The sequence below is a fragment of the Sorex araneus genome, chromosome 2 (assembly GCF_027595985.1).
Source record: "Sorex araneus isolate mSorAra2 chromosome 2, mSorAra2.pri, whole genome shotgun sequence".
NCBI lineage: Eukaryota > Metazoa > Chordata > Mammalia > Eulipotyphla > Soricidae > Sorex > Sorex araneus.
In genome coordinates, this window is record NC_073303.1 from 70143474 (window position 1) to 70169190 (window position 25717).

The following is a 25717-nucleotide window of genomic DNA, read 5'->3' on the forward strand; positions in this document are numbered from 1 at the left end:
CACATGTTGTATGTGCAAGTATCCTAGTTTATCCCTGTTACCACATGCTCCCCACCCACCACTACCAGTATAAGCCCTGGTGGCTTCTGGTACCACAGGGTCCTAATACTGAACCATGGTCTGATTGGCTGAAATTACTCTGCGTGTCCCTCTGGTTTCCAAGGTACTACTGAGAACCCCTTCCTCAAAATACTTGCCTTATAGGCCCATTCTGCTACTTTAGCTTTGGAGAAGTCAATTAACTGCTGAAAAATCTCACAAAATTTATGAAACCTGAATATTGGACTGAATAATCCTAGGTTGACTACTGCTGCAAAATTATTGAATGCCATTTAGTAGAAGTATTGAGATTTGATTATTTACATACCTATTTTTATGTTCTTTCCATTGCACTAATATAGGATCAGTCTATTCTGAAAGATCAGCGAATAAATGACCTAAATAAAAATTCTACAGTTACCTCATAATACTTCTACATTCCCAGAGGGGTATATGTTTAACTTTGCCATCTGTGGCAGCATGCATGCCCTGCCAAATTTTAGTAATGATGCATTATTCATATTTGAAATGAACACTGGTATTTAAGAAAATCTGCCAAACTTTGAATCATATAATTCCTATAGCTTTATTTTTTCAAATTCCAATTTTTTAAAATTATATAACATCACACCTTGATGTACAAAAACAAATAAGACAAAACTTTATGCTATGGTAGGGTATATTTATAACATAGAAGAAGCATTGTAGAAGTAGAAAATATGTAAGTATCGGGGCTGGAGTGATACCACAGTGGGTAGGGTGTTTGCCTTGCATGCAGCCAACTCTGGTTTGATTCCTGGCATCCCATATGGTCCCCTGAGCACCGCCAGGAGTGAGTCCTGAGTGTAGAGCCAGGAGTAACCCCTGTTCATCACAGGGTATGACCCAAAAAGCAAAAAAGAAAAAAAAAGAAAAGAAAATATATAAGTATACATCAGATAAAATACAAATATATATAAGTATAAATATATAAACATGTATATATATATATATCTCCAGAAATATATAGGTATTCAATGTATATATAACCTTCATAAGGTACATAATTTAGGTCACAACTAAACTTTTTCAGCTCCTTTTTGTTAGGGCAGAGGTTGATGGTGGATAGTACTCATTCTTTGTTTTGTATTTGTTGTTTAAAAATTGAATATTAGTATAGCAGAACAGTTGCTTGTTGGTTTGGTTTGGGGGCCACACCTGGTGATGTTCAGGGTTTACTCCTGACTCTATGCTGAGAGATCACTCCTGCTGGTGCTCAGGATAAAAATCAGAGTGGGCTATTTCTTCAGCTCCAGAAGAGTTTTATTGAGGGAAAAATTTAAAAGAAGAGAGTCCAGTGAAGAAAAAGAAAACCATATTACACACCCTGAGTAGAGGATGTGGGTGAGCACAGAATAAACTGATGAATTGTACTGGTTTCCTAAAATCAGTCTTACTAAAAAATTCCATATAGATATTTTCACATATGGAATTCACATTCAAAAATTTTACTTTTCGAACACTTCCACACATACACAAAATCACATTTTAGATACTTCCAATGTTATTTGAGACCATATCTGAGAATATTGTTGTTTTCAGTGTTTTCAGATTGGTAGTTCTTTGTTTCTATTCCTAGTGTATCCTGAACGGAAGTTTACCATCAGTACCATTAAAGCATTTGACTGTCAATTTCTGATTTGTCTTATGTGCCATGGAGACATGGAAAAGAAATGGTATTTGACTAGTGAAAGTTAAGTGGGAAACAGTAATGATTTCATTAGAGGTGCCTTATTTGTGCTATTTTTGGTTATACAAACAACACTTTGGTAGCTTCAGAGGCTTGATTAATTAGTTTATAGTTAGTAAAACATTATACCGGGGCAGAGAGATGATACGATAGGTTAGGCACTTGCCTGGCACACAGCTGTTTCTGGTTGTATCACCAGCAACATACATGTTCCCCTGAATGTTGCCAGGAGTTATCCCTAAGTACAGAGTGAGGAGTAAGCCCTTAGCCCAGCTAAGTATAGCTCGAAAACTAATAACAATAATAATAATAAACATATTAACCTTTGGACTGGAGCAATAGTACAGCGGGTGGGGCGTTTACCTTGCACGCAGCTGACCCAGGTTCGATTCCCAGCATCTCATATGGTGCCCAGAGCCAGGAGTAATTCCTGAGTGCAGAACCAGGAGTAATGCCTGAGCATCTCCGGGTGTGACCCAAAAAGAAAAAAGAAACATATTAGCCTTGAAATTTGTATATAAAGGTTAGGGGGAAACATCTTTGGGCTCTTAAATTACTGTATTAAATATTTCCTATTTTTTAGGAAAAAATATTATTATTCATTCTTCTGATAGAACATTGGTAAAACAAAAATACTTCAACTACTCTTTCTCCACTCCTGTTATCAAAAGAGCTTGAAAACTAGGTAAAGGGGAGTAAAAAATTCAGGACTTGCTAATGATGTCCCCTTTTAGTCTCTAAGAATATTTGAGTTTTCTCCCTTTTTTCTAATCCTAACTCTAAAAAATTTCCAGATCAAAATTTTTGAACATCAATTTTCAGAGAAATTTGTTCAAATTACTAGAGAAAGCATAGTTGAACATACAAATCGATTTGCATATTTCCCATTTTTATTCTTTAATAAAAGAAAATGCACAACATTTTAAGATTGAAGTGGATTCATTTTTAATGATTCACAGTGTTTATTCCACACTGATGAATTCGTGTTTGCTTAATATTTCCAAATTTAAATCAGTTCCTTTATTCTGCTATATTTATCCTAGATTTGCATTTACAGTGGGAAAGAATTCCTTCTGATTCTTTTGTTCCTCCTTGCACTATAATTCTATCATTATTTATATTCTACCTGCCACCTAATTTTCTTCCCCAGGCAAAGTAAATAAGCAAGACAGCCAGCAAAACAGTATGCTTATCCAATATATACTTTTTCATAGAACAGAGTCGAAATCATACCATATCTCTGTTTGACTTTCTACAAATTACCACTAATTGTCTACTGACCGTACCTTATTAAAAAAAAGCATAATCTGCTCCCAGTCTATACGTCTGGTCAAATTATCACTCTACATTAGCCCTTTCACCCACTTTCATATATGAAAATTATTAAACAAGTAAAAAAGGAAATAATGAAATCCTCTAGAAGAATATACGTTTCTACTTACAAGAAGTAGAAAACTGAACATAAATGAGCTGACAAGAATGTATTGATTTATATAAATTTAAAGTCTAGCAGTGAAGTACTTTTAGCAATAGTTTAATCAGAACTTTGATTTTATTTCTTCACAGCTATTTTATTTTTTTCCTCATTTCTTTTAAAATTTTTTTTTATTTTTTATTTTTTTATTAGTGAATTCACAGCTATTTTAGCTATGGAATTCTCATGTGTCATTCAGCTTCATGCTATGATTTGCCAGTAACAGTTTCTTGAATTTTTCTAACACAGACAAATGATTATTCTCTTGCCTATATTAACCAGGTTCCTAGCCTCATCACTATGAAACAATCTTTTGCCAGTAGAATATCAAATCCCTGATTGCTTTAGGTCTAGTTTATTGAAAACCAATAGCTTTCACGAGAATATGAGATAACTCTTATTGGCTTAATAAGTCTTAGACCAGTCAAAGTCCAATCAGGAAGAGTAGATCAATAGATAAGACAGGGAAAGACAATCACCTTTTCCATTACAATATGACTGTTTGGAGTTCCAATAGCCAGGGCTAAAAGACATCTTTGCATTGGAATGGGAACATTCTTTGTTATCACTAGAATGACAGCTTTCTCCTGGAAAATTGTGATTTTACAACGTTCTAATCTTTAGAGACAGATCTTGATAGCATGATATGGAAACCAAGTGGAAGTTCTTGAGAGTTTACTATAAATTAGCACTCTCTTAGATCACTCCATCAACAATTTTAGAAACAACACACAGGGCACTTTGAAAGGAATCTTATCCACTGGGTAGGAAGTTAGAAGCTTACAATATAATACCGTGTGCTTAAGAGTGATTCAGTCATAATCATTACATGGATGCACATGAAAATGTCCACATCTTCCTTTCTCATACACACCTATGTATATCAAATATCGAATATCAAATACGCCCCGGGTAGCTTGCCAGGCTCTGCCATGCAGGTGAGATACTCTTGGTAGCTTGCTGGGCAATCCAAGAGGGGCAGAAGAATCGAACCTGGATCAGCCCATGCAAGGCAACCGCCCTACCTGCTGTGCTATTGCTCCAGCTTGTCAATAAAGATATGCAAGAAAAACTATTTCAGTACTGTCTGCACAGCCAAAAATAGTAATAAGTCTCACAATGGAGACATTACTGGTTCCCGATCGAGGAAATCGATGAACAACGGGATGACAGTGATAGTGACAGTGACCTATGTATATATGTGTGTATTAGCCTGTGTATAAATTTAAAAGGGCAAATTACACCATAAACATAATTCAAGGGATAATTCTATGAATAATAAATTATTCTGAATTTTAAAATTTAAAAATTGATAAAATCAAAGCAAAAAAAAATCCAGAATTAAAGATGGACCTATTTCTGTACTTTAAGAAACACAGAAAATATATTGGTTACAAGTCAACAATAACAAAAGGTAAATACTAGAATATCAACAGCACTGTCATCCCGTTGTTCATCGATTTGCTCGGGCGGGCACCAGTAACGTCTCCATTGTGAGACTTGTTGTTACTGTTTTTGGCATTTCGAATATGCCACAGGGAGCTTGCCAGGCTCTGCCGACTAGAATATACTGAAGAGAAATTTTTCAAACAAGTATTATACCCAAAAAGAATAAGAAAGAAGAGTTTCCAACAAAGGAAACTACAGCTACGATACAAACCTGTTTTCAACCTTTTACTTATAACTAACCAATATCTTATAATAGTTATGATAACCAGAGAAAGAATTCCACAATATCAGATCTAGACAAATAACTCACCTAAAGACTAATAATTAGAAGGTCCGTAGCAGTAGCAGTAGTACAGCAGGTACAAACTTTGCTCTGCCTGCCGCTGGCAGGGGTCCTATCCCCAGTACCCTTTGGGGGTTCTCTGAGCCTGCCAGGAGTCAGCCCTGAGTGCATCAAGGAGTAAGTTCTGAGCGCTGCAGACTATGCTACCTCCCACACCCCCAACCAACTAGGAGGTACAAAAGGGCTTGAAGTATAAAGAAAAAACAGAATTCCTCTTCTTATATCAGAATGGCCAATAAATATGCTTACTATCTAAAATGAAAAATTTCACATTTTTAAAAATACTGATAAAAGAACAGTCTTTTCTGCATGAAATTTATAAAATCATTGAACAGGGGCATAAAGAAATAGTAATGAATGTCTGACAAATATGAATTTAAACTCTGAAACTAAAACTAATGGAATCAAATGTATTCATTATGTGGAGTACATGTGAATGAAAACAAACAAAAAATTAATCCCTAATATAAAATGTGAAAATGATTACTAAAAGACAACCAACCTAAGAAAGTAGCTAAAAACAGGCTATTCATAGAACAGAATATGCAAATTGTCAATTACCACAACATGATACTTCTAGTAGTCATAGAAATGCAAATTTAAGTTATAATGAGGAGCACATTTCACATATCAGGATCAGTAAAAATGCTCGACTGATGACATCTGGTGCTGGCAAGCATGTGACAAAATGGGTTCCTTTATTTATTTGCCTGTGTAAGTGAATCACTGAAAAACTGAACGTGCCATTTTATTCAGAAAATCTCACTTTGGGAAACAGGCTACAGAAATTCAAGCAAAAAATTGTACAAAAGGAAATTATATACACACCATAGATACACATACAAACACAAAAAGTGACTCCCATCTCCCTTCAGAACCACTTGGAAAGTAAAAACACTTGTTTTAATTAACAATGAGAAGTAATTTTTTAAAAAAATTTTATTAGTGAATCACCATGAGGTACAGTTACAAACTTATGAACTTTTATGTTTGCATTTCAGTCATACAATGTTTACATCTCTCTCCTGTGCTCATTCCATACTCAAAGTCACCTAGCTTTTCTCCTAATTTACCTCCTAAGTATTTTATTATTTTGTGTACTAGGTTTAGGAATTTGATCTATTTGGAGTTAATTTTTCCTGAGAGGTGTGATTTGTGTCAAGATTTGTTTTATAGCATATAGGTGTCCAGTTCTAGCACTGCTTAATTAAAAGACTCTGTTCCACTGTATTGCCCCGACACAGACACACAACTCCCCCACCAGCCCCAACTCTGTTGAAAAGAGTTAACTATGTGGGGATTTATTTCTAAGATCTATGTTCACATCCACTGACCTATTTGTGTATTTTCAGTCACTATTACATTGTCTTGATTATAGAATTTGTTTTGTTTTTATTTGATCTGATTTGTTTTTTGTGCCTTAGGGATTATTCCTGATTCTGTGCTTTGGGATCACTCCTAGCTATGTTTGATTGAACATACATGGTGTCAGGGATGAAACCTAGGTCAGAGGTCTGCAAGTGAATGACCCATTTGTGCTATCTCTCTGGCCCCTGAGTTTAGCAGTGTCAGTCTTTCTATTTGATCATCTCCAAATATCAGTTCTGCTGGCTCTTTTGAATCATTTGCCTCTTTTTATAAACTTCTCCCTATAAAAGTCCTTATAAAATTCAGAACCAGTTTGTTGAAATCCACAAAAGAGCTGATTGATACTTTTACTGAGATTTTAATAAAAGTCAAGTTCAGAGAACTAATATCTTGGCAACTTCACATCTTTCCATTAATATGGAATATCTATTAGTGTTTCCTTTGAGTTTCCATCAAATTTTTATTTTTTATTCTACATATCTATTTTGCTAGATTTATACTTGAGTATTCAACATTGGTGGAACAGGTGTTGTGCTTTCATAAATGGTAGTATTTTTACTTCAAATTCTATTTATTGCTGTTATAACAAAAAATGATTCATTTTTATTTACTCACCTTATTACAGAAAGGTGTTGTGTGTGTGCATGTGTGTATAAGAGAGAAAATTACCTGATTGTCCAAATTGTCTACATAGATGACTTTATCACATAGGAAAAACAATTATTTCATTCTTCCTAATATATAGCACTTTTTCCTCATCTATTGATGGGACCATTGTGATATTTCTTCATCAGCCCTTTGAAGTTAACAATTGCATTAAGTTATTTCTGCATGTTGAACCCGTTTACTATAAACAAATCTCAATTAGCTATGGTTTATAATTATTTGACACATGTATAGTGTACCTTTGATAATACTGTTTTTGTTGAGTATTTTTTTTTCATTTTTTCCCCATCTACTTATTTTTCCATCTATTTTGAGAAATATTGGCTTGTGATTTTTCTTTTTAAAAGATAATACTTTTTGTTTGTTTGGGGGGTCATACCAGCGATGCTCAGGGATCAATTCTTGGCTCTGCATCAGCAATTACTCCTGACCTTGCTCAGGCAATCATATGACTACCAGGGATTGAGTCCGATCAGCCACAGGCAAGGCAGCCCCCTTCCTGCTCTGCTGTCATGCTGGCCTCATGATTTTCCTTCGGTTGTTACATCTGTCAGGTGCTGATGATAGGATAACATACACTCATGGAATAAGTATTCCCTATGATCCTCTTTTCTCTGACAGCTTCTTTAGAATTACTAAAATTCCTGTATTTGAATGCTTAATAGGATTAGCAGTGAATCTATTTGAATGTGCTGTTTCTGGGACAGTTACTAGCAAGTTTACTTGAATAAACATAATTTATTCACATTGTTTATTTCTGTTGAGTTTTGATATATTGTCTGTACATTTAGACTTCTTTATTTAAGGTGATCATTGATATAGTTAGATAGATACCCGCCAATATATTCACCTACTTCTATATTTCTCTCACTGCCAACCTCAATAAATTCTTATCCTTAGTATTGACAGTGCAATCACTTTTGAAATTTTGACTCACTTTTCCTATACTCTGCCAAATCACTCACCATGAATCATCAAAGCTCCCTTACCATGACCTTGAAGGCCTGTATACGTATATCTTTTAGCTCTTCAGATCTCCTACATAACCAGTGTTTTCCTTACTTTACCAGCTATATCCTGGCAAGCTCCCTGTGGCATATTCGATAGCTGAAAACAGTAACAACAAATCTCACAATGGAGACGTTACTGGTGCGTGCCCACTTGAACAAATCGATGAACAACGGGACAACTGTGCTACAGTGCTACTAGCTATATATATTTTCTTTCCAGCATCATACTTGCCATGATCTCGCCCATTTAAGCAGCCAAATATGATGTTTTCTACATTTTGAATCCTATTCTATATTAGCTATTTCTTTAATATACCTGTTCTTCAGATGGTTTGTTTGGGGGCCACACCCAGTAGTTCTCAGATTCACTCCTACAGGGGCTCTAGGAACCACCTAAGTATCTAGCATGGGTCAGTGGCTACAAGAAAAGTGCTCTACGTTGTACTATCTTTCTGACCCCTCATTCTTCAGAGCTCAGCTGAAATCTTCCTTTCTCAGAAAAGTCTTGGCTTCAGTCCTAAGTAAAATGCTACTTGTATAAGCTTTTATGGTAGTATTTATCTTTCAGTCCCCAAATAATCCAAATTGTGATTTGACTGTGGTTCTTGAATTAATGTCTGCATTTGCCACTAGGCAATAAAATTCTTGACTGAGCCTGTGATTTTGAACACAAGTCTGTCTTCATTGTTATATAGTATATGGTAGATGCTTGCAAGTATTTGATTGAAAAATAAATCAATGAATTTTTATTTAAACTCAGAATCAGTCAATAATCCATCCTATAAATTGATAACACAGTTGGAAAATGATAAAATTCATGCCAATGAAATAGTACTATTTTCTGTGAATCATAAATCCGTATGAACCAATCATAAAAAGTGATTTCTGGTGCAACTTGGGAAATTAAATATGAATTTCATATTAAATATAAGCTGTGGCACTGTCATCCTGTTGTTCATCGATTTGCTCAAGTGTGCACCAGTAACATCTCCATTGTGAGACTTGTTACTGTTTTTGACATATTGAATACACCATGGGTAACTTGCCAGGCTCTGCCGTTTGAGCAGGATGCTCTGGGTAGCTTGCTGGGTTCTCCGAGAGGGGCAGAGGAATTGAACCTGGGTCGGCTACGAGCAAGGTGAATGCCCTACCCGTTGTGCTATCGCTCCAGTCCAAATTCTAAGTTCTGGGAGAAAATATCACTCACTCAAAATTATGTAGTCTGAAAGGTACACCATAGAAGCCACAGACAAAACTTATAATCTAAAAACTTAGTCAAATTCCACTCCTGTATATTAAAGAGGACATTAAAAATTCTCACAATATAAAAATAAGTCACTGCCTATTTTTAAAGCTTTGAAAAACATTAGCTCTCCTATCAAAATTGAGTAGAAACTACAAAACTCAATTCTACAACTTCTTGAATTCAGAAGCAAATTTTTTGCTTATCATGTAATTTTGCACTTACAAGAAGCTTATATTTCATTTAAGGTAGGTTAAAATTTACTGAAACCTACAAAAATATGCAAACATAATATTAAAGTTAAAAATAATTAAATATTATATGTGAGTATGCCAGATAATAACATAATAACTAAAAGACTACACAGACATAACTCATGGATGCTGTCCTCAGAGTTCAGAGATAATACCACTAAATTCTTACAAGGAGCACAGAGAAATTTGTGGAGATTTCTTAAATTTTACAATCAGAATTTTGACATGTTATTCAAAATATTTTTTGCACAAATAACAAAACATATAATTGATTTTTAACCTTGTATAATAGTAAAATGCTATTTCCAAATCCCTATTTTTTAAAAAAATAAGAAATTTGTCAATTGGATTTAATATGATGTTGGCAGTATGTTAATGTTATAAATCTGAATTATTTAATGGTACATATCAAAGCATGGATAAAATAATTAGAAGTCTCTTCTTATATGAATGGAACATTTTCCTCACATTATAAGGATAGTTCTAGATTAAAAACACAGAGGGAGTATATTAAAATGGTGTTTTCCTGTCTTACTGATTAATACACCTTGACAAAGTCCTTTACAATTCAACTTTTGGCTTAATTGAACACCTCTCCTTTTCAAAACAGAAAAGAAAAATTTAAATAGATCAGTTTCTGGTTTTACAATATTTATAACGTATACATAAGTTAAACAATATTACCAGCAACTACACTGTAATTTACATTTAAATAATATTATTTTTACTGTTACTTTATTTTTATTTTATACTGTTACTGTTTTTTTTCTTTTTAAATTTGTTTCATAATTAATTTTTTTTGAGACAAAACCAAGTTCCCAAATCAGTGAATGGCACTCCAACAAGAATTCTCCAATTTAAACACAGTCAAGTCCTCTTACACACTCTTCATCAACAAGTCCCTGCCATATCTGCCTTCAAGTCTACTTCCCTATTCTCCAGTATTCGTTTTTAAAAAATACTGTTTAAACGAGAACTTTTCATTGATATTGCTGTTGCAAAGATTATATAGGTGTTATGGAAAAATTAACTTACCTTTCTAAAAGAAATACAATATTAAGAATAATATAAACCCAATTTTCAAACTGAAAAAAAATTAATTAAAAAAGTTACTTCTCAGAACGTCCTCCAAATGAGTTCATATGTGGTATAAATCTTGGAACCATGGATAGATGGAGACATCGGTGATCAACAATGAAATATTTTTCTGTAGTGCCCAACTTCACTGTCAAAGAATGGCGTGACATGAATCAGAACATTTTTCTCCTATGTCAAAACCCCAAACCTTAGAATCAGTCATACAAAATGAACAAAGGAATAGAGAAAGGAAACTGCAATCAACCAGGATCAGTAGTTTCTCATCAGAATCATTTATCAACAAAAAATATAGCAACTAACTTACTTAGAACACACATGACCATGAAGATTGGTGGTGAGTCATACTGACTCTCTCTCCTGAAGGGAAAAAACATGTACAAATTAAGAAGAAAAACTATCTCCTCCTGACACAGAATATACCAATTAGGTAAGAATGTTTTCTGAGGCAATAAAACTTGAACTGAAGGTGCTGGATGCTTCTGCGCTTACCTTGACTGCTTCTTAATTCTGGTTTAATTGATTCAAGCAGCAGTGGTTCTCTGTGAGTCGGCTCTCTGCAGGAGGGGTGGTGGCCAGGGTTCAAAAGTGGTATCAAGTGTCTGGGACCAGTCGGGCAATATGTGGCCTGATGATCTGAAAGTCCAATAGTGAGGTACTCAGGCTCAGCTGTGCTGTGGTGGCTTAGGCACCACCATACTAGAGGTCACCAGGGCCATACCCGGTAGTGCTGCAGTGGCCGTGTGGTGCCAGAAATTGAACCCAGGGTCTTGTGCCTAGAAGGTGTGCGCTCAAGTTCTTTAAGCAATCATCTTGACCCCTAAGTCAGTTTGTATATTTGATAGAAATCATTAGAAAGGCAAACACCAATATGTATTCATCTCAGATTCTGATGTAGTGTCTTAGTTAATGTACTGCCACAAGTCACGGGATAGGGGGACCACTGTGTGGTGGTCTTAGCACTGTAGCACTGTCATCCCGTTGCTCATCGATTTGCTCAAGCAGGCACCAGTAACGACTCCATTGTGAGACTTATTGTTACTGTTTTAGGCATATCGAATATGCCATGGGTAGCTTGCCAAGCTCTGCGGTGGGGCGGGATACTCCTGGTAGCTTGCTGGGCTCTCCAAGAGGGACAGAGGAATCGAACCCGAGTCAGCCATGTGCAAGGCAAATACCTTACCTGCTAGTGCTATCGCTCTTGTCCAACATGCACAAATTCTATAAGACTCCTCTTTCCAAGAAGGAAAGCTTGATTTGCTTCCCTGTGGGTGTGGACTGGAATTAGTGATTCACTTGGAAGTAACAGAGCATGAAGAAAGTGGAGCTGTGTGGACTTCAAGACCAAGCTCATAAAACACATTGTGGCCTGTGCTGACTCTGTTTAATTGTATGCATGGGGGGAATCCATGCATAGATCATCCCAGAAGGCTACTCAGCCAATAGAGAGGCCCACCAGCTGAGGCTAGTGACTTCTGGCAAGAGTTATATGAAAAAGGCATCTTGAAAAGAGATAGATCCTCTCACCCTAGTACCTGGTTCTCTGGTAACTACAAACACAGTTAAAAATCTTAACTTCATGGAAAATGAAGAGTCAAGAAGTACTAAGCTTAGCTCCATCCAAGTCCTGATCCACAGAAACATTTTTGCGAAAACGTATTATGTGGTAATAAATAATCAACACAAACTGACCGGAGACTTATTTGTTTTCTTGTGGAAAAACAAAGAATTCAAGGACCAAGCTTAGCTGTCCAAGTACATTTTAAGCTTCTAGTCTTTTGATACTCTGTCTTTTGATACTCTAGTTGCCAGAAAGACTCCTAAGCAAATACAGCTGGATCAAGCAGTGGAAACTTGGACTGAAATTGGAAGGGGAGAGCGAGGACCTGGTTGATAAAATCAAGGAGTGCCTCTCTCTGCTAAAGAAGAAGAAGGTTTGGAACGTGTAGTTGCTTTTCTCTGATAGGTGAAAAGTCCTTTCCCTAGCAGACCTTTCTGAGTTTCCACGAATGTTCCTGGCTGGTTTTTAGGCAAATGAATTTTAAAATGAACGTAACTTTCTGTGAGCAATTTGGTTAAAGTGAAGTCTTGGAAATATCCTGTCTTCTGGGAAAAGATGCTCGAGTGAATGTAATGTTTCCTCTTTCTCAGAAGAATCTGAAACAAATGGAATCCTGGTCCAGGGTGCAGGATATCAATCAGTCCTTGATTTCTATAGTAGGATCATTGATAGCTGTTCACATTTATGTTCATGTTTTCAGATTCTACCCATTTTAATGGACTGGAGCGATAGCACAGCAGGTAGGGCGTTTGCCTTGCATGAAGCCGACCCGGGTTTGATTCCTCTGTCCCGCTCAGAGAGCCCGGCAAACTACCGAGAGTATCCCGCCCACCCGGCAGAGCCTGGCAAGCTACCCGTGGCATATTCCATATGCCAGAAACAGTAACAAGTCTCACAATGGGGATGTTACCAGTGCCTGCTCGAGCAAATCGATGAACAACGGGACGACAGTGATACAGTGCTACAGTCTTGTCTAGTTTGCTGACACTCACCACCCAAGGCAAAGAATCTGGGTCAAATTCAACATCAATGAGAAGAGAAGTACTTCTCGATAGTGGAACAAAAAGTGGCTGCACAAAGATACCAAGTTCCAGTCCTGGAAATGTCTAAGGAAAAGGGATATTTGCAGCTGTGATTAAGTATTCTGATCAAATGAGATGATAGTTGTACCACTGATGCCATGACTGTTGTTGTTATGGGAGATATACAAGGGGACACACATATAAGAAGATGATAACTGCAGGGAGAGACTGTAGTGATGTTACCACAAAGAACTATTAAAGAATGTTGGCCACCACCAAAAGTCAGAAGAGGCACAACAAATTATCCTTCAGAATATCCAGCTGACACCTTCATTTTAATTTCTAGTCTCCATTAGTCATTAGTCTATGATAAATGTTCCAGTAGCCCTAAGAAACTCAAACACCATTATGGGGCAGGGACAAGAGTTGAATATTGACTGAAGAATAATCTAAGACTTTTAGTATGCCTTTGAAAAATAACCAGAAAATCAAAAGAAAGCACTATTCTTTGGCACTACAGGAGTAACTGAATAAAGAAACAAAAAATGCAATTTCAAGTATAAATAAGGAAAATTAATTCATGGTCAAATGTTGTCTGTAAACTGCTTAAAATATAAAAATTTTCTTCTTATTACTGTATAAGGGATCAAAGGTAATTAAAAATAATACGATGTTGAAGAATGAGTAAAAAAATGAGTATCCTTTAGATTTCAGGAGGAAAATGGAGAAAATAAAACCAAAAATAAGCACTTCATTGGAATATACATTTGACATAAAGTATGTAGATCAGAAAGCAAATAAGAATAGTTGTTGTATACTCCTTTTGAAGAAGAGACTCATAAGTACATAAGTTCCAAGATAGAACTATGTCGAATGAAAGAAAATATATTTTTCCAAATAGTAGGGGCTTTGTAACAGTGTCCAAAGGACATAATATCTGTCTTTTGATATTCAAATGCCATAAGAAACTGGGACCATATTTTCTTATCCTTTTCCTATAGCGATTGGTAAAGGACGTTGCATAATGCCCATAGTAAATGATGAATGGTAAAATGAATGACGATGCGCTCAAATACTAATTCCTGCAGGCAAACTGGATATGCAGTTTAAAGTCAGCGTCGGTTTAAAGTCAGAGAGGTAGATAGTGAGTATGGCACTTGTCTTGCATGTGACTGACCAATGTTCAGTCACCAGCACACCATGTGGTTTTGCTGAACCCCAACAGGAGTGATCCCTGAATGGACAGCCTGGAATAAGCCCTGAGCACTGCTAGGAGTGCCCTCAACAACACCGCCTCCCAGAAAAGAAAAATAAATAAAGTTAGGGTTTGATTCCTTCATCCCTCTCGGAAAGCCTGGCAAGCTACCGAGAGTATCCCGCCCACACGGCAGAGCCTGGCAAGCTACCCGTGGTGTATTCGATATGCCAAAAACAGTGACAACAAGTCTCACAATGGAGATGTTACCCGTGCCCGCTCAAGCAAATTGATGAGCAATGGGACGACAATGCTATAGTGCTACAGGGATCAGGGAGATATCTCAAAGGACTAGTGTTCATTCTTTTCATGGGAGGGGTGTGGAAGGGGATAGGAGGAAGCACCACATGGTCCCACCCAAAGCACTGACAGAAGTAACTTTGAGCATCCCTGAGTGTGAATCCCCCCAAAATTTCCATACCAGATTACAAACCAAATAGCTAAAAATACTGAATTGAAGTCCAACCTTATTCTCACTATCATAGAGGATTATACTTCACTCCAATATAAATTCCCTTTGTTACTGTCTGACAGTGGCAGGAAATTAGAATAAACATTTAAATTCATTTCAAAATTTATAATTCTTTGCTTGTATAGTATAACTTCTAACATAAGTTCTTTCATTTCTCCAGAATCTGCCAGATCCAGTGATTTCTCTAATTAAATTATGGAGTTGAGGTGGGGAGTTTGAAATATGTAAAGATTTGTATATAACAAGGATATTTGTAAGGATCTGTACATAGTCCTTAAGTTTAGAGATTTTCTTCATGCATTAGTGAGCAAGGGTAACATTATTTCACTGACAAATACATATAAGTACAAATATATTCTTAATTATACAAACATATTTTTGTTTAGTTTTATGTATATCAATACCTATGAATACAATGAATAACTTAATATTTTTACAATTATGAACTATTAGGAACATCCTCGTTTAACCATATTATTTTATATTATTTATTACAGAACAACGTGACACACAATGGTAGCAATTGCCTGAATAATGAATCTAATTTTTTTAAAAAACACTCATGTGATGATAATAAGGTAATGATAATTATTTTGAGTTTGTAAGTCATTAGAGCTTGGTTTTGCTTAAAACGTATCTGTCTTAGATAATTATATGTTAATCACATTCTTTTGGTTTTAAGCAATTCCCATTGATCTGTAAAGTCTTATTAATCTTCTTTTATACTTTCATTTTACAAACAACTCTATGCTAAACATTTTTTTCTATTTTAGTTATTTTATTTTTTACCTTGAAAATACTAGAACTCTTTAATTCAAAGAAGCGGATCTCTAAAATTCTGAAATTTAAAGAAATTGTTTTTTAGAGTTCTACATACTCAGATACAAATTATTAACATAATTCAGTTGTAGGCACTTTGAAATGTTTTTCTTCACTATGTGCTCATCTTCCAACCACTGTCATCTATAACTAGAATAATAATACAACTTACAAATTTTAAATGGTGTGTAATTTCTTTCTACACAGCTAATGGGCTATTTGGAAGTCTTTGTAAAAATTCAGAAAACCTGAGTTAACTACATGGCACCTCATTAAATAATTTTTTTAAGTTCTTATTTCAAATGCTTAAGATTGTGTTATGTAAATATAGCCCTTTATTTCCATATAACAAATAATTTATACACAGCTCAAATGGTATAAAATTAACAGCAATAATTAAAACCACACATATCTTTCATTATTCTTACTTCCGTAAGTCTCTCCTTGTTTACCTTGCTTCAAATCAAATCCTCTTATGATCGGTCTATGTACAAGTAATGAGAAAAGAGGCATTAAAAGTCAGGTTGCATTAAGCCAAGTTCTGGTCACTTCACAGAAACACTAGAAAGTAGACAGTTTCCGTTTAGTTACTTGACAAGCATGTGATAAAATGGGAATGGGATGAAGGTAAGCCATTATTTAGCAATACAGCTCTGGATTTAGGCTCCTTAAGAAAGCTTATCATGTCTTAACATTTCATTTGAACCTCAGTACTTCTGGCCTTTTCTTTCTATAATAGGAAGCTATGTTTTTATTCCGTGCTGCTCGAAAGTTGAAGCTATTTGTTAGAAAGAATATCACTGAGGATTTCGATCTTCATTTATTAAAAATTTCACAAGGCACGATTAAACTGTTGAACTGCACCAATAAGGTAAGCTGAGGCATGATTACTTTTGCATAAAAATATAAACTGTTCCCATACTATGATACTGTCATTTTCTTATGAGCCTCTCCATTATCATAGTCTTGTAACTGCTGACTGTAATTTTTATTCGACTTGAAGTGGAAAGTCTCACTTGGAAAACTTCTGTCCATCTCTACTTTAAAAAAGAGGAGTAAAATATATTTGTTTACTTCATTGGCCACAATAACCTTCAAGGAATCAGCTATGATAAGCTGGTTGCAAATGGTAAATTATATCCATAAAACAATTAAATAAAACATTAACATAAAATATTTATTAAAAATAATCACCAATCAAATATATTTCTATGTATAATGTGGGCCTATATGTCAGACCACTTTGTATGTTTTGTTTCAACAAATTTGATGCATAGAGGGCTAGTTTTTCTACTTTTTTAGTTAGCAGCTATGATAAATAAATGACAAAACTTGCAAGACAATGTTTTGAGACAAGGTAATATTTGCCAAACAGAAATAACAGCTAAAAATTTTGTAGCTGTTATTTCACATTGAGTTAAATGGCATAATTAGTATAAAGTGACTCATTCTAAACATTTTAATAAGTGTTATTATTATTATCACATCATCATTAGTATTACTCTGTACTGCCCCAAATGCTACCAAAAATCAAAAGTGCTTATAAATTTTTAAGTCATTTTTAAACATCATTAATGTGAAAAAAGATTGAGGGGGCTGGAGAGATAACACAGTGGGTAAGGCTTTTGTCTTGCACAATCCTGAACTGGCTTCATTTCCCGGCACTACATTTGGTCCACTGAGCACTGCCAGGAGTAATTCCAGAGAGCAGAACCAGGAGTAACCCCTAGTATCATCAGGTATGACACAAGTTTGTTAAAATAGTGTTATTTTTTAACCTTTGAGGTTTCCCATAAAAGTTACATAAAACATAGATTGTCTATGAGTCCAGCTAAAAGTCATGAAAATAAAAATGATGTAAAGTCATTAATTTATCTACTTGATATAAATCAGTCTCTTCTTGGCATCCAGGAATTACCAAGCTATTGTTTCTTTATGTTAGTCCCTTTAATGATTTTTTTTGTGTTCTGTTTTATTCAACCACCAATGCCTACTTCAAAATTCATGAAGATTTCACACTGTAGCCTACCTGCTAGACTATTTCAAAGCATTCCTTCTAAATGGTGATTTCAAAGTAGAGTCTAGTGCAGGAATGAAAGACGGGTTTCTTATTACTTCCGCATCCAATATCACTAGTAACTGCTGCAAACACTATATATTGCATGTAAGCCTCAAACTAGGATTCCAGTAGGAAAATCTCGGAACAAACAAGATCTGTTGCCTTAGGGAAGAGTCAAGCCTTAGATTGTGCTATGGCTTTGCAATTCCTGCTGTTGTATGTTGAGATTTGCATGAATTACCATGCTCCAAAATAAAAGGGTTGGTCAGGAAAAAATACATGAGCCACTAAATCTTGAAATTGAGAAAAAATTAATGTATAAAATAACCATACCCAGTGGATCACCACTCCTTCACCTTTTTCTTGAAGTAATAGACAAAATATTAAGGACATGAGCTACACCAAATTTTCTTCCTGAACCAGGCAGAGTTCAAGCTTTTTTACTAAAATTTCATTTTGCCTCTGATGGGTAAAATTTAATAAATTCTATTGCCAAGTTTTAAGAATTTAGTGTTGTCTTTATTTTCATGTTGACCAAAAATCTAGTTTTATCTCCAAATATCTGCAAACTTTATGGATCCAGATATTCAGAAGACTAACCTCTCTTGTGGCTTCTTTTCCCTTGACACTGTATATATACAAATTAAATTAGCATTATGCCATGGTAATATTAAAGAATTTTAATTTAATCCTCAAGCATACTAAATGATCTGACAGTGATATGGAAACTGGACATTATATTATGAGAGGGGGAAAAATTGTTATTCAACATTATAAATGTGACTTTGTTTTTAAGGTGAAAGACAGAAAATCATCTTCCCATGGTGAAGGCCAGCCCACTAGGAATTTGGTGAGAGTATATGTATAAACTTATTTTATGAGATTTTACTAAAATTAATAACTTTAAAACTCGCTTTGAATTATTTCTATGGTTGACTTAGGAATACTCATGCAATATTAACAGTTGTAGAAGTAGGTAATTTAAGTTGAATCCCTTTTGCACTACATTTTTTTAAAAAATCAATTTTTTCAAAAGCAGCAAAATTAAAATATTAAAATTAAAATATTGACAGAATATCAATACCATTCTTGTCAGTAAAGCAATACAAATAAAACATGAGCTGCTTTTAAGGGGCAGAGAGACAGTATAGCAGGTGAGGCACTTACCTTACATGTGGCCAACCTGGGTTTGATCATTGGCATCATCCCATATGGTACCCTGAACATCAGGAGTGATCCCTGAGTGCAGAGCCAGAAGCAAGCCTGAACACCACTGGGTACGGCTTCCAAACAAAAAAAAGTACATAAATTAAAAGGTGCCATTTTATACCAATTTCACTAGTAAGTACACACTATCCTATGCATACATGCATATTACTATGTATATACCATATATATGCACTATTCTACATATGTGTGTGCATTTGAATTATATAGACATTTCACGTGAATTATTTTTAATTTTTTGTTTTGTACACATTTTAAATTATACACAATTTAAATATACCTAGAAATGAAAAGACTGGAATATTAAATCTGGTTAAACATGAAAATGATATAAATATTAACTAGGAATTAGATATGGTAAAGTGAACTCATGTTCTTAAGAGCTATGGGTTCTTTCATATTTCCATCATTATTGTAATGTTTGAATAACAGATCCGTGGGGGCATGGACACTTCCTCCCCCTCTTAGAGTGACAGGGAGTATGTGGGCACGCTGAAAATCAGGGACCCTGGGAATCACACTCAAGTGGAAGAGTTGAAATGAAAGCATGAGCAAAATAAGTACCTGAAGGGTTTTGTCTCAGAGAATTTTGGAAAGCTTAGAAAAGCAAGATAACATCTGTGTTCCTAAGATTAGAGAGGTAAAATAATGGTTGCTGTGTTTGTCTTATTAATGGATTTTCAATCTTGGTCTCTGAGTAAAATTTATGCAACAATGTTATCTCACATTAGGCAGGTAGACTTAAATATGCACTTTTAAAGGATGTCTTGGGAGTCTCAATAAAAAAGAACACTAGAGGGGCCGGAGCAATAGCACAGCGGGTAGGGCGTTTGCCTTGCACGCGGCCAACCCAGGTTCGATCCCCGGCATCCCATATGGTCCCCCAAGCACCGCCAGGAGTAATTCCTGAGTGCATAGCCAGGAGTAACCCCTGAGCATTGCTGGGTGTGACCCAAAAACGCAAAAGAAAAAAAAAAAGAACACTAGAAATTCTACATATTTATCTTTAGAATATATTCTCTCCTCTTTTGAATGTATTATTCAAAGTGTATGGATTGATGCAAATACATCGGTACAGCTAGAAGAGATACGGATATGTGACTAAACTAAAATAGGATAGGCAAATGGAAGACCTAATATTTATGCTTACTTAACATATAACTTTTTCAACTTATTTTTCTTCTTTCCGGGTCAATTTCCTCATGTGTGAATTGAGGTGATATCACAATTTCCAGAGAAATACTAAGTAGATAAAATGAAGCAATATATGTAAAGCACTGTGCATAGCCCCTGGCATAGAAAACAGTAATTAGTATTCAGGTGAAAAATTTTTTGGAATTATTTCACTCAATTCAAATCCGGCTTCCCAAATGAGAGTTTTTAACTAGTTTATGACGCAATCGTCATATATTCTCTAATAGAGATAAAATTTATCAAAATAATCTAAAATTTTTCAGTGTTAATTATTCCTTCTATATAAAATATTTTTCCATATTACAAACCTCACCTTTCAGGGACCTGGTTTGATCCCTGACACCTCATAGTCTCCTGAGCAACAGCAGAAGAGGTCCCTGGGCACAGAACCAGAATCACAACATGTGGCCTAAAAATCATTAAATAAATAGATTCAATTTAGTAATAATCTACAATTGTCCTATACACAAATGCTTAAACAGCATTATCATATATACTGTTGCAGTAAAACTGGCAGCCACCTGCCATACTCTAATATCCTAAATTTTGATTCACACAAACTTTTATTCCTATACACAAACTATCAAAAACAGTAAAAAGTCTCACAATGAAGACGTTTCTGGTGCCCGCTCGAGCAAATCGATGAACAATGGGACGACAGTGCTACAGTGCAGTGCTACACAAACTATCACAATTACAGTTAGAAATCATAGCTTATAATATTATGAGAGGTTATCTTTCTGGCACTACATTTTAAATTTAATTTTTATTAAAAGAAATGTATTTTTATTACATGTAATTATTATAAATTAAAATTTTATTAAATTTAATATTATTAATTGAATTTAATTTTAAAATAATTTATTTGGTTTGAGGGCCACACCTAGTTGTGCTCAGGACTTACTCTTGGCTGTGTGCATAGGGTTCACTCCTGGATGTGTTTGGGGAAACTATAGGTTGTTAGTACTGAACCCAAGTCAACTATAAGCAAGACAAGAGCCAGAAGCCCCGGACTATCTCTCCAGCTGACAACAACATTTTAATATAACCTAATGAAATAGAAATGAGACTGAAACTTTTCAAAATGTGTATACTTATTAAAAAATGTGAGTTTAACACTTTGTAAAATATGTTATTTCTCCAGGAAGAGAATAAACAGAAGTGTCTCCTAATTACACTACTAGACAAGATACAAACTTGTTGGAATAAAGTTTTTGCGGAACAAAAAGGACACTGAAAAATATGGAATTGGATATAAAAACATGAACTTTATGCATATCCTCCAAAAATCTGTCCTCTCGTGCAATTTGGGGAAGCTGAATGCCTCCATGAAGTTACTGAATAAATTCTAGTAAAATGGAATATATCCACTGAGAAATACATACTATTCGAGAGAAATCCATGCAGAAATGAATATAAAGATGAGAAACCAAGTACTGCAATCAACAAAATGATTTGTGGAGGATATAAATGTATTCTATGAATTCTATGCTGATTTTCCACTTGAAGCACTGCTACAATAATATTTAAAGTAGTCGAAAGTTTTCAGAATACACCATCTCAGTGAGATACATAAAGGTACCAGAAGGAAAAATTTACATTTACTATCAAAATAATCCATGGTATTACATCTGTTTTAGAAATGTTTTCAGAGTTACAGTGAGCTATGGATAATGCTCAAGAGAACAAGAGTCAGAAATACCTTGAAGAAACAGCAGCCAAAAAAAAAAGTTCAAAATTCTTGACACCAAAAGATATAATTAAATATAAATGTTTACTATATTGCCTTAAATAACTGGTATGTCTTAAATGTTTTTAAATGAAAATGAATAATCTCACAAAGTAGAAAAATCACCCATTGTAAGGATGCTAACAGTAGTACTATGTTACTTTTGTCATTTATGTAAAAATAGAACTTATCTAAATAAGTTTGCAATTTAGGAAGTATATTTTTAAGAGAATAATATATATTGTCCTTTCAATTAATGGAATGTATATATTTAATTTTGACTGTATATAAAATATTTTCATATGCTATTACAAATTGCTTACTTTGAATAACTTTCTCCTTTGATAATAAATTACCTATGTATGAACACTGTGAGATTTACTTAATGAGTTGCAAGAGGACGGTTTTTTTCCTTTTTTGGATCACACCTGGCAATGTTGAGGAGTTACTTTTGGCTCTGCACTAAGGAATTACTCCTGGCAGTACTGGGGGACCATTTGGATAATGGGGATCAAACCCATGTCGGCCCTGTGCAAAGCAAACACCGACCTGTTGTACTATTGCTCCAGCCCCAAGAGGAGTTTTTAAAGAAAAGATTCTTAATGCTGTTCTACTTCTTGCTCTTCTACCTTTCTGTGAATTTATAACATTTAGTGCTTATCTAGAATACCTGGGCCTCCCAAACTACGTAAGAACAAGGACATCATTTTCTATGTGTCTTTTAAAAATAAATTTTCTTATGTACCTAACACCATTCACAAAGGTCTGTAAACTATCTTCATTGGATTGCAAATAGAAAGGAATATACTGTGTTGGTAAGCCCGGGTCCTGATGTGGATGACTCACATCCCTCTCACTCTTGGACAGCATTTTTGGCACCTGTTAAGTTGCTTTATTTAACCAGCTTGACCCCTGCTGTATGGTGATTAAGCCTTTCCACTACTCTTAACCCATCTCTTTTTTTTCATTCTTCCCAGCCCATTTGGTGTCTCATTTGTACAGATAGGTGTACAGAATTGTATAGACGACAGGGTAGAATTCATTCAATCGATCACTCCATTAAAGAGGGGCTAAATCAAGTATTTTTTTTTTAATTCAGTTTCACTCAGTTTCATTTTGTTCAGTTTTATTGTTAACCCCAGAAAAGGGAGTTAAATCTATAATGGTGCTAAAAAAAGGAAACAGGACCAGAGAGTTAGCACAGTGGACAGGGACCCTGCTTGCATGTGGCTAACCCAGGTTGGATCCCAGGGACCACATCTGGTCACCTGAGACGTGCCAGGAGTGATCTTGAGCACAGAGCCAGCTGTAAGCCCTGAGCACCGCAGGTGTGCCAACATCCCTCCCCTCAAAATCAAAGAAACATTTGAGAATTCAATAGGTAAGAATTTGTAAACATAGATTAAAATGAGTTTAATCCTCCTATAACATTTTCACATTTTACTGGTCTAAAATGTGCCACTTTTGTATAACAATCAGGGAATACCGATTTATATTAAGGTCTTATGTTCAAAAGCTCTCCCAGCTTTCAAGGAATCTGCTGAAGCACACGCTCCTTTCAGGATATAGAACACTTACTGTATCTGCACACCATATATGGAAAAGAGATGAACACCACAACACACATACACAGTAATCCCATCAATAAGTGAGGAGAAATGAACAGACACTTCCTTAAAGAAGACATAATTCTGGTCAACAGGCATACGAAAAAGAGTTGATCATCACTGATTACCAAGGAAATTCAAGTAAAAACAACAATGGATTATCAACTCACTCCAGTGAATAGGGCATCTTAAAAAAATTCAAAAGTGTGGGTGAGGATGTGATAAAAAAGAATTCTCATTGTCTGTTAGTAGGAATGCCATCTGACTCGGATTATATGTAAAACTTCTTTGGATAGATTAAGGACTTTATGCCAAATCTGTATCATTTCTTCAGAAACTTATACATGTGCCTGAGAAATAGTATGAGGATTAAAGCACTTGATTTGCACTGGAACAGCCTCAATTTTATCCCTACCACTGTATAGTGCCTTCTGAGCACTGCCAGGAATGATCCCTAAGCAAGTCAAGAGAAATCCTGAGCACTGCCAGGTGTGGCTGAAACAAGAGAAGGAAAGAGAGAGAAAAGTTAAAAAACCTAATGTTTTGCATTATTCTTTCCCCCACCTTGGTGGTATTAGAAAGTATTCAATTTGAGGCAGAGAAATGGGAGAGAAAGAGAGAAGAGAGGGAGAGAGGGAGAGAGAGAGAGAGAGAGAGAGAGAGAGAGAGAGAGAGAGAGAGAGAGAGAGAGAGAGAGCAGAGCTCAATTGAATCTCCAGCCTCAGCATCACATAATCACATATGGTCCCCTGAGCCTGCCTGGAGTTCATTCAGTCATTCAGTGCAGACCCAGGAGCAGCTCCTGGGCACTCCTGGATGTCTCTGTCTCTCTCTGTCTCTGTCTCTCTCACATCCTCCCCGCCCCTTGGAGCCTTATGGTCTGCGATACAGATACTGCAAGTTTGTCGGGTATATGCCTTTATCTACTTTTAGCACTCAGTTCCTGACTTGTGGACATCTTAGACTGCAATGGAAGCAATTTATTTTCTTCTCTTTCATTTCCAAATCCAGGGACAAATATTCTCATCATAATTTTTGTTACTTTTACCTTTATTTCTATGGAGGCAGTATTGGTTTACAATAGTATACATGAATGTTCATATGTTTTAAGGGTACAAGGTTACCACATCACATCCACCATCAAATTGCCAATATCCCTCAGCCACAGACCATGATCATAATCAGCCAGTCACGCTTCTCCTTTCTTCATACTCTGTTACTTTTGGAAGCCTGGAAAGCATGTGAAATATGATTGTCTGACTAAATTCTCATATTTCCTTCCTGTTCACACCATCCCAGAGATACTAGGCTCCCAACTGAAAGCCTTTTTTTTTTTTTAATTTTTACCCGTCTGCAAGCTTCAACATAATGAATGTTCTTAATAGAAATTTCTAAAGATGCGGGGAAATAATAAACAATTCAATGCAGTAAAGAAAAGAATAGACACTAATGTCACACTCCTCCTTATTTTTTAAATTTTTTATTGAATCACCATGTGAAAAGTTACAAAGCTTTCAGGCTTAAGTCTCAATCATACAATGATCAAACACCCATCCCTTCACCACCAAGAACCCCAGTATACCTCCCATCCCACCCCCACCCCCTGCCTGTGTGGCTGACGATTTTCACTTTACTTTCTCTTTACTTTGACCACATTCAATATTTCAACAGAAAACTCTAGTATCATTCGGAATTTTCCCCCAACAATCAGAGCTGCCGAAAAGGCAGCATTTGCTAGTTTGTTTTCCATTGCTAAGAATGAAGAGCATATGAGGTTTTGGATTTCTGGTATTTTAGTAATTAAGTCCAGAGAAATTTCTTCCAGAAATTGCATCACTGCAAGCTCGTACCTCTAATGGGCTTTATAAGATGGCAGTCGCTACGCAGCTGGGAAAGGAAAAGCCAAGAGAGAAAAACCTTACCCTCTTGGGCCGGCATGGGGCCGTAGCTCACAGTTTAGAGGCATTTCTGCAAGAAGCTACTGGGTGCTGAAAGTAGTTAATTGGCCTCCAGGATCGTGGACATTCAGGAACGGAGGGGCCGCTCATGTGCGGCCTCACGGGATCACATCTGGGTGGAGAGTGGCGTTTTGTTTTTATTTA

The 25717-nt window shown here is 35.6% G+C and overlaps 1 protein-coding gene across 1 annotated transcript in view; it reads left to right on the plus strand.

Annotated features, from left to right (window-relative positions):
* The window catches only part of IL7 (interleukin 7), a 45186-nt gene extending 23670 nt beyond the window's left edge, over nt 1-21516 (plus strand). The window contains exons 3-6 of the mRNA XM_055124431.1: nt 15478-15558; nt 16539-16670; nt 18655-18714; nt 21424-21516. Coding sequence (XP_054980406.1) covers nt 15478-15558; nt 16539-16670; nt 18655-18714; nt 21424-21516 — 366 coding nt within the window. The remainder of the gene's footprint in view (nt 1-15477; nt 15559-16538; nt 16671-18654; nt 18715-21423) is intronic.
* Nucleotides 21517-25717: the final 4201 nt, after the last annotated feature.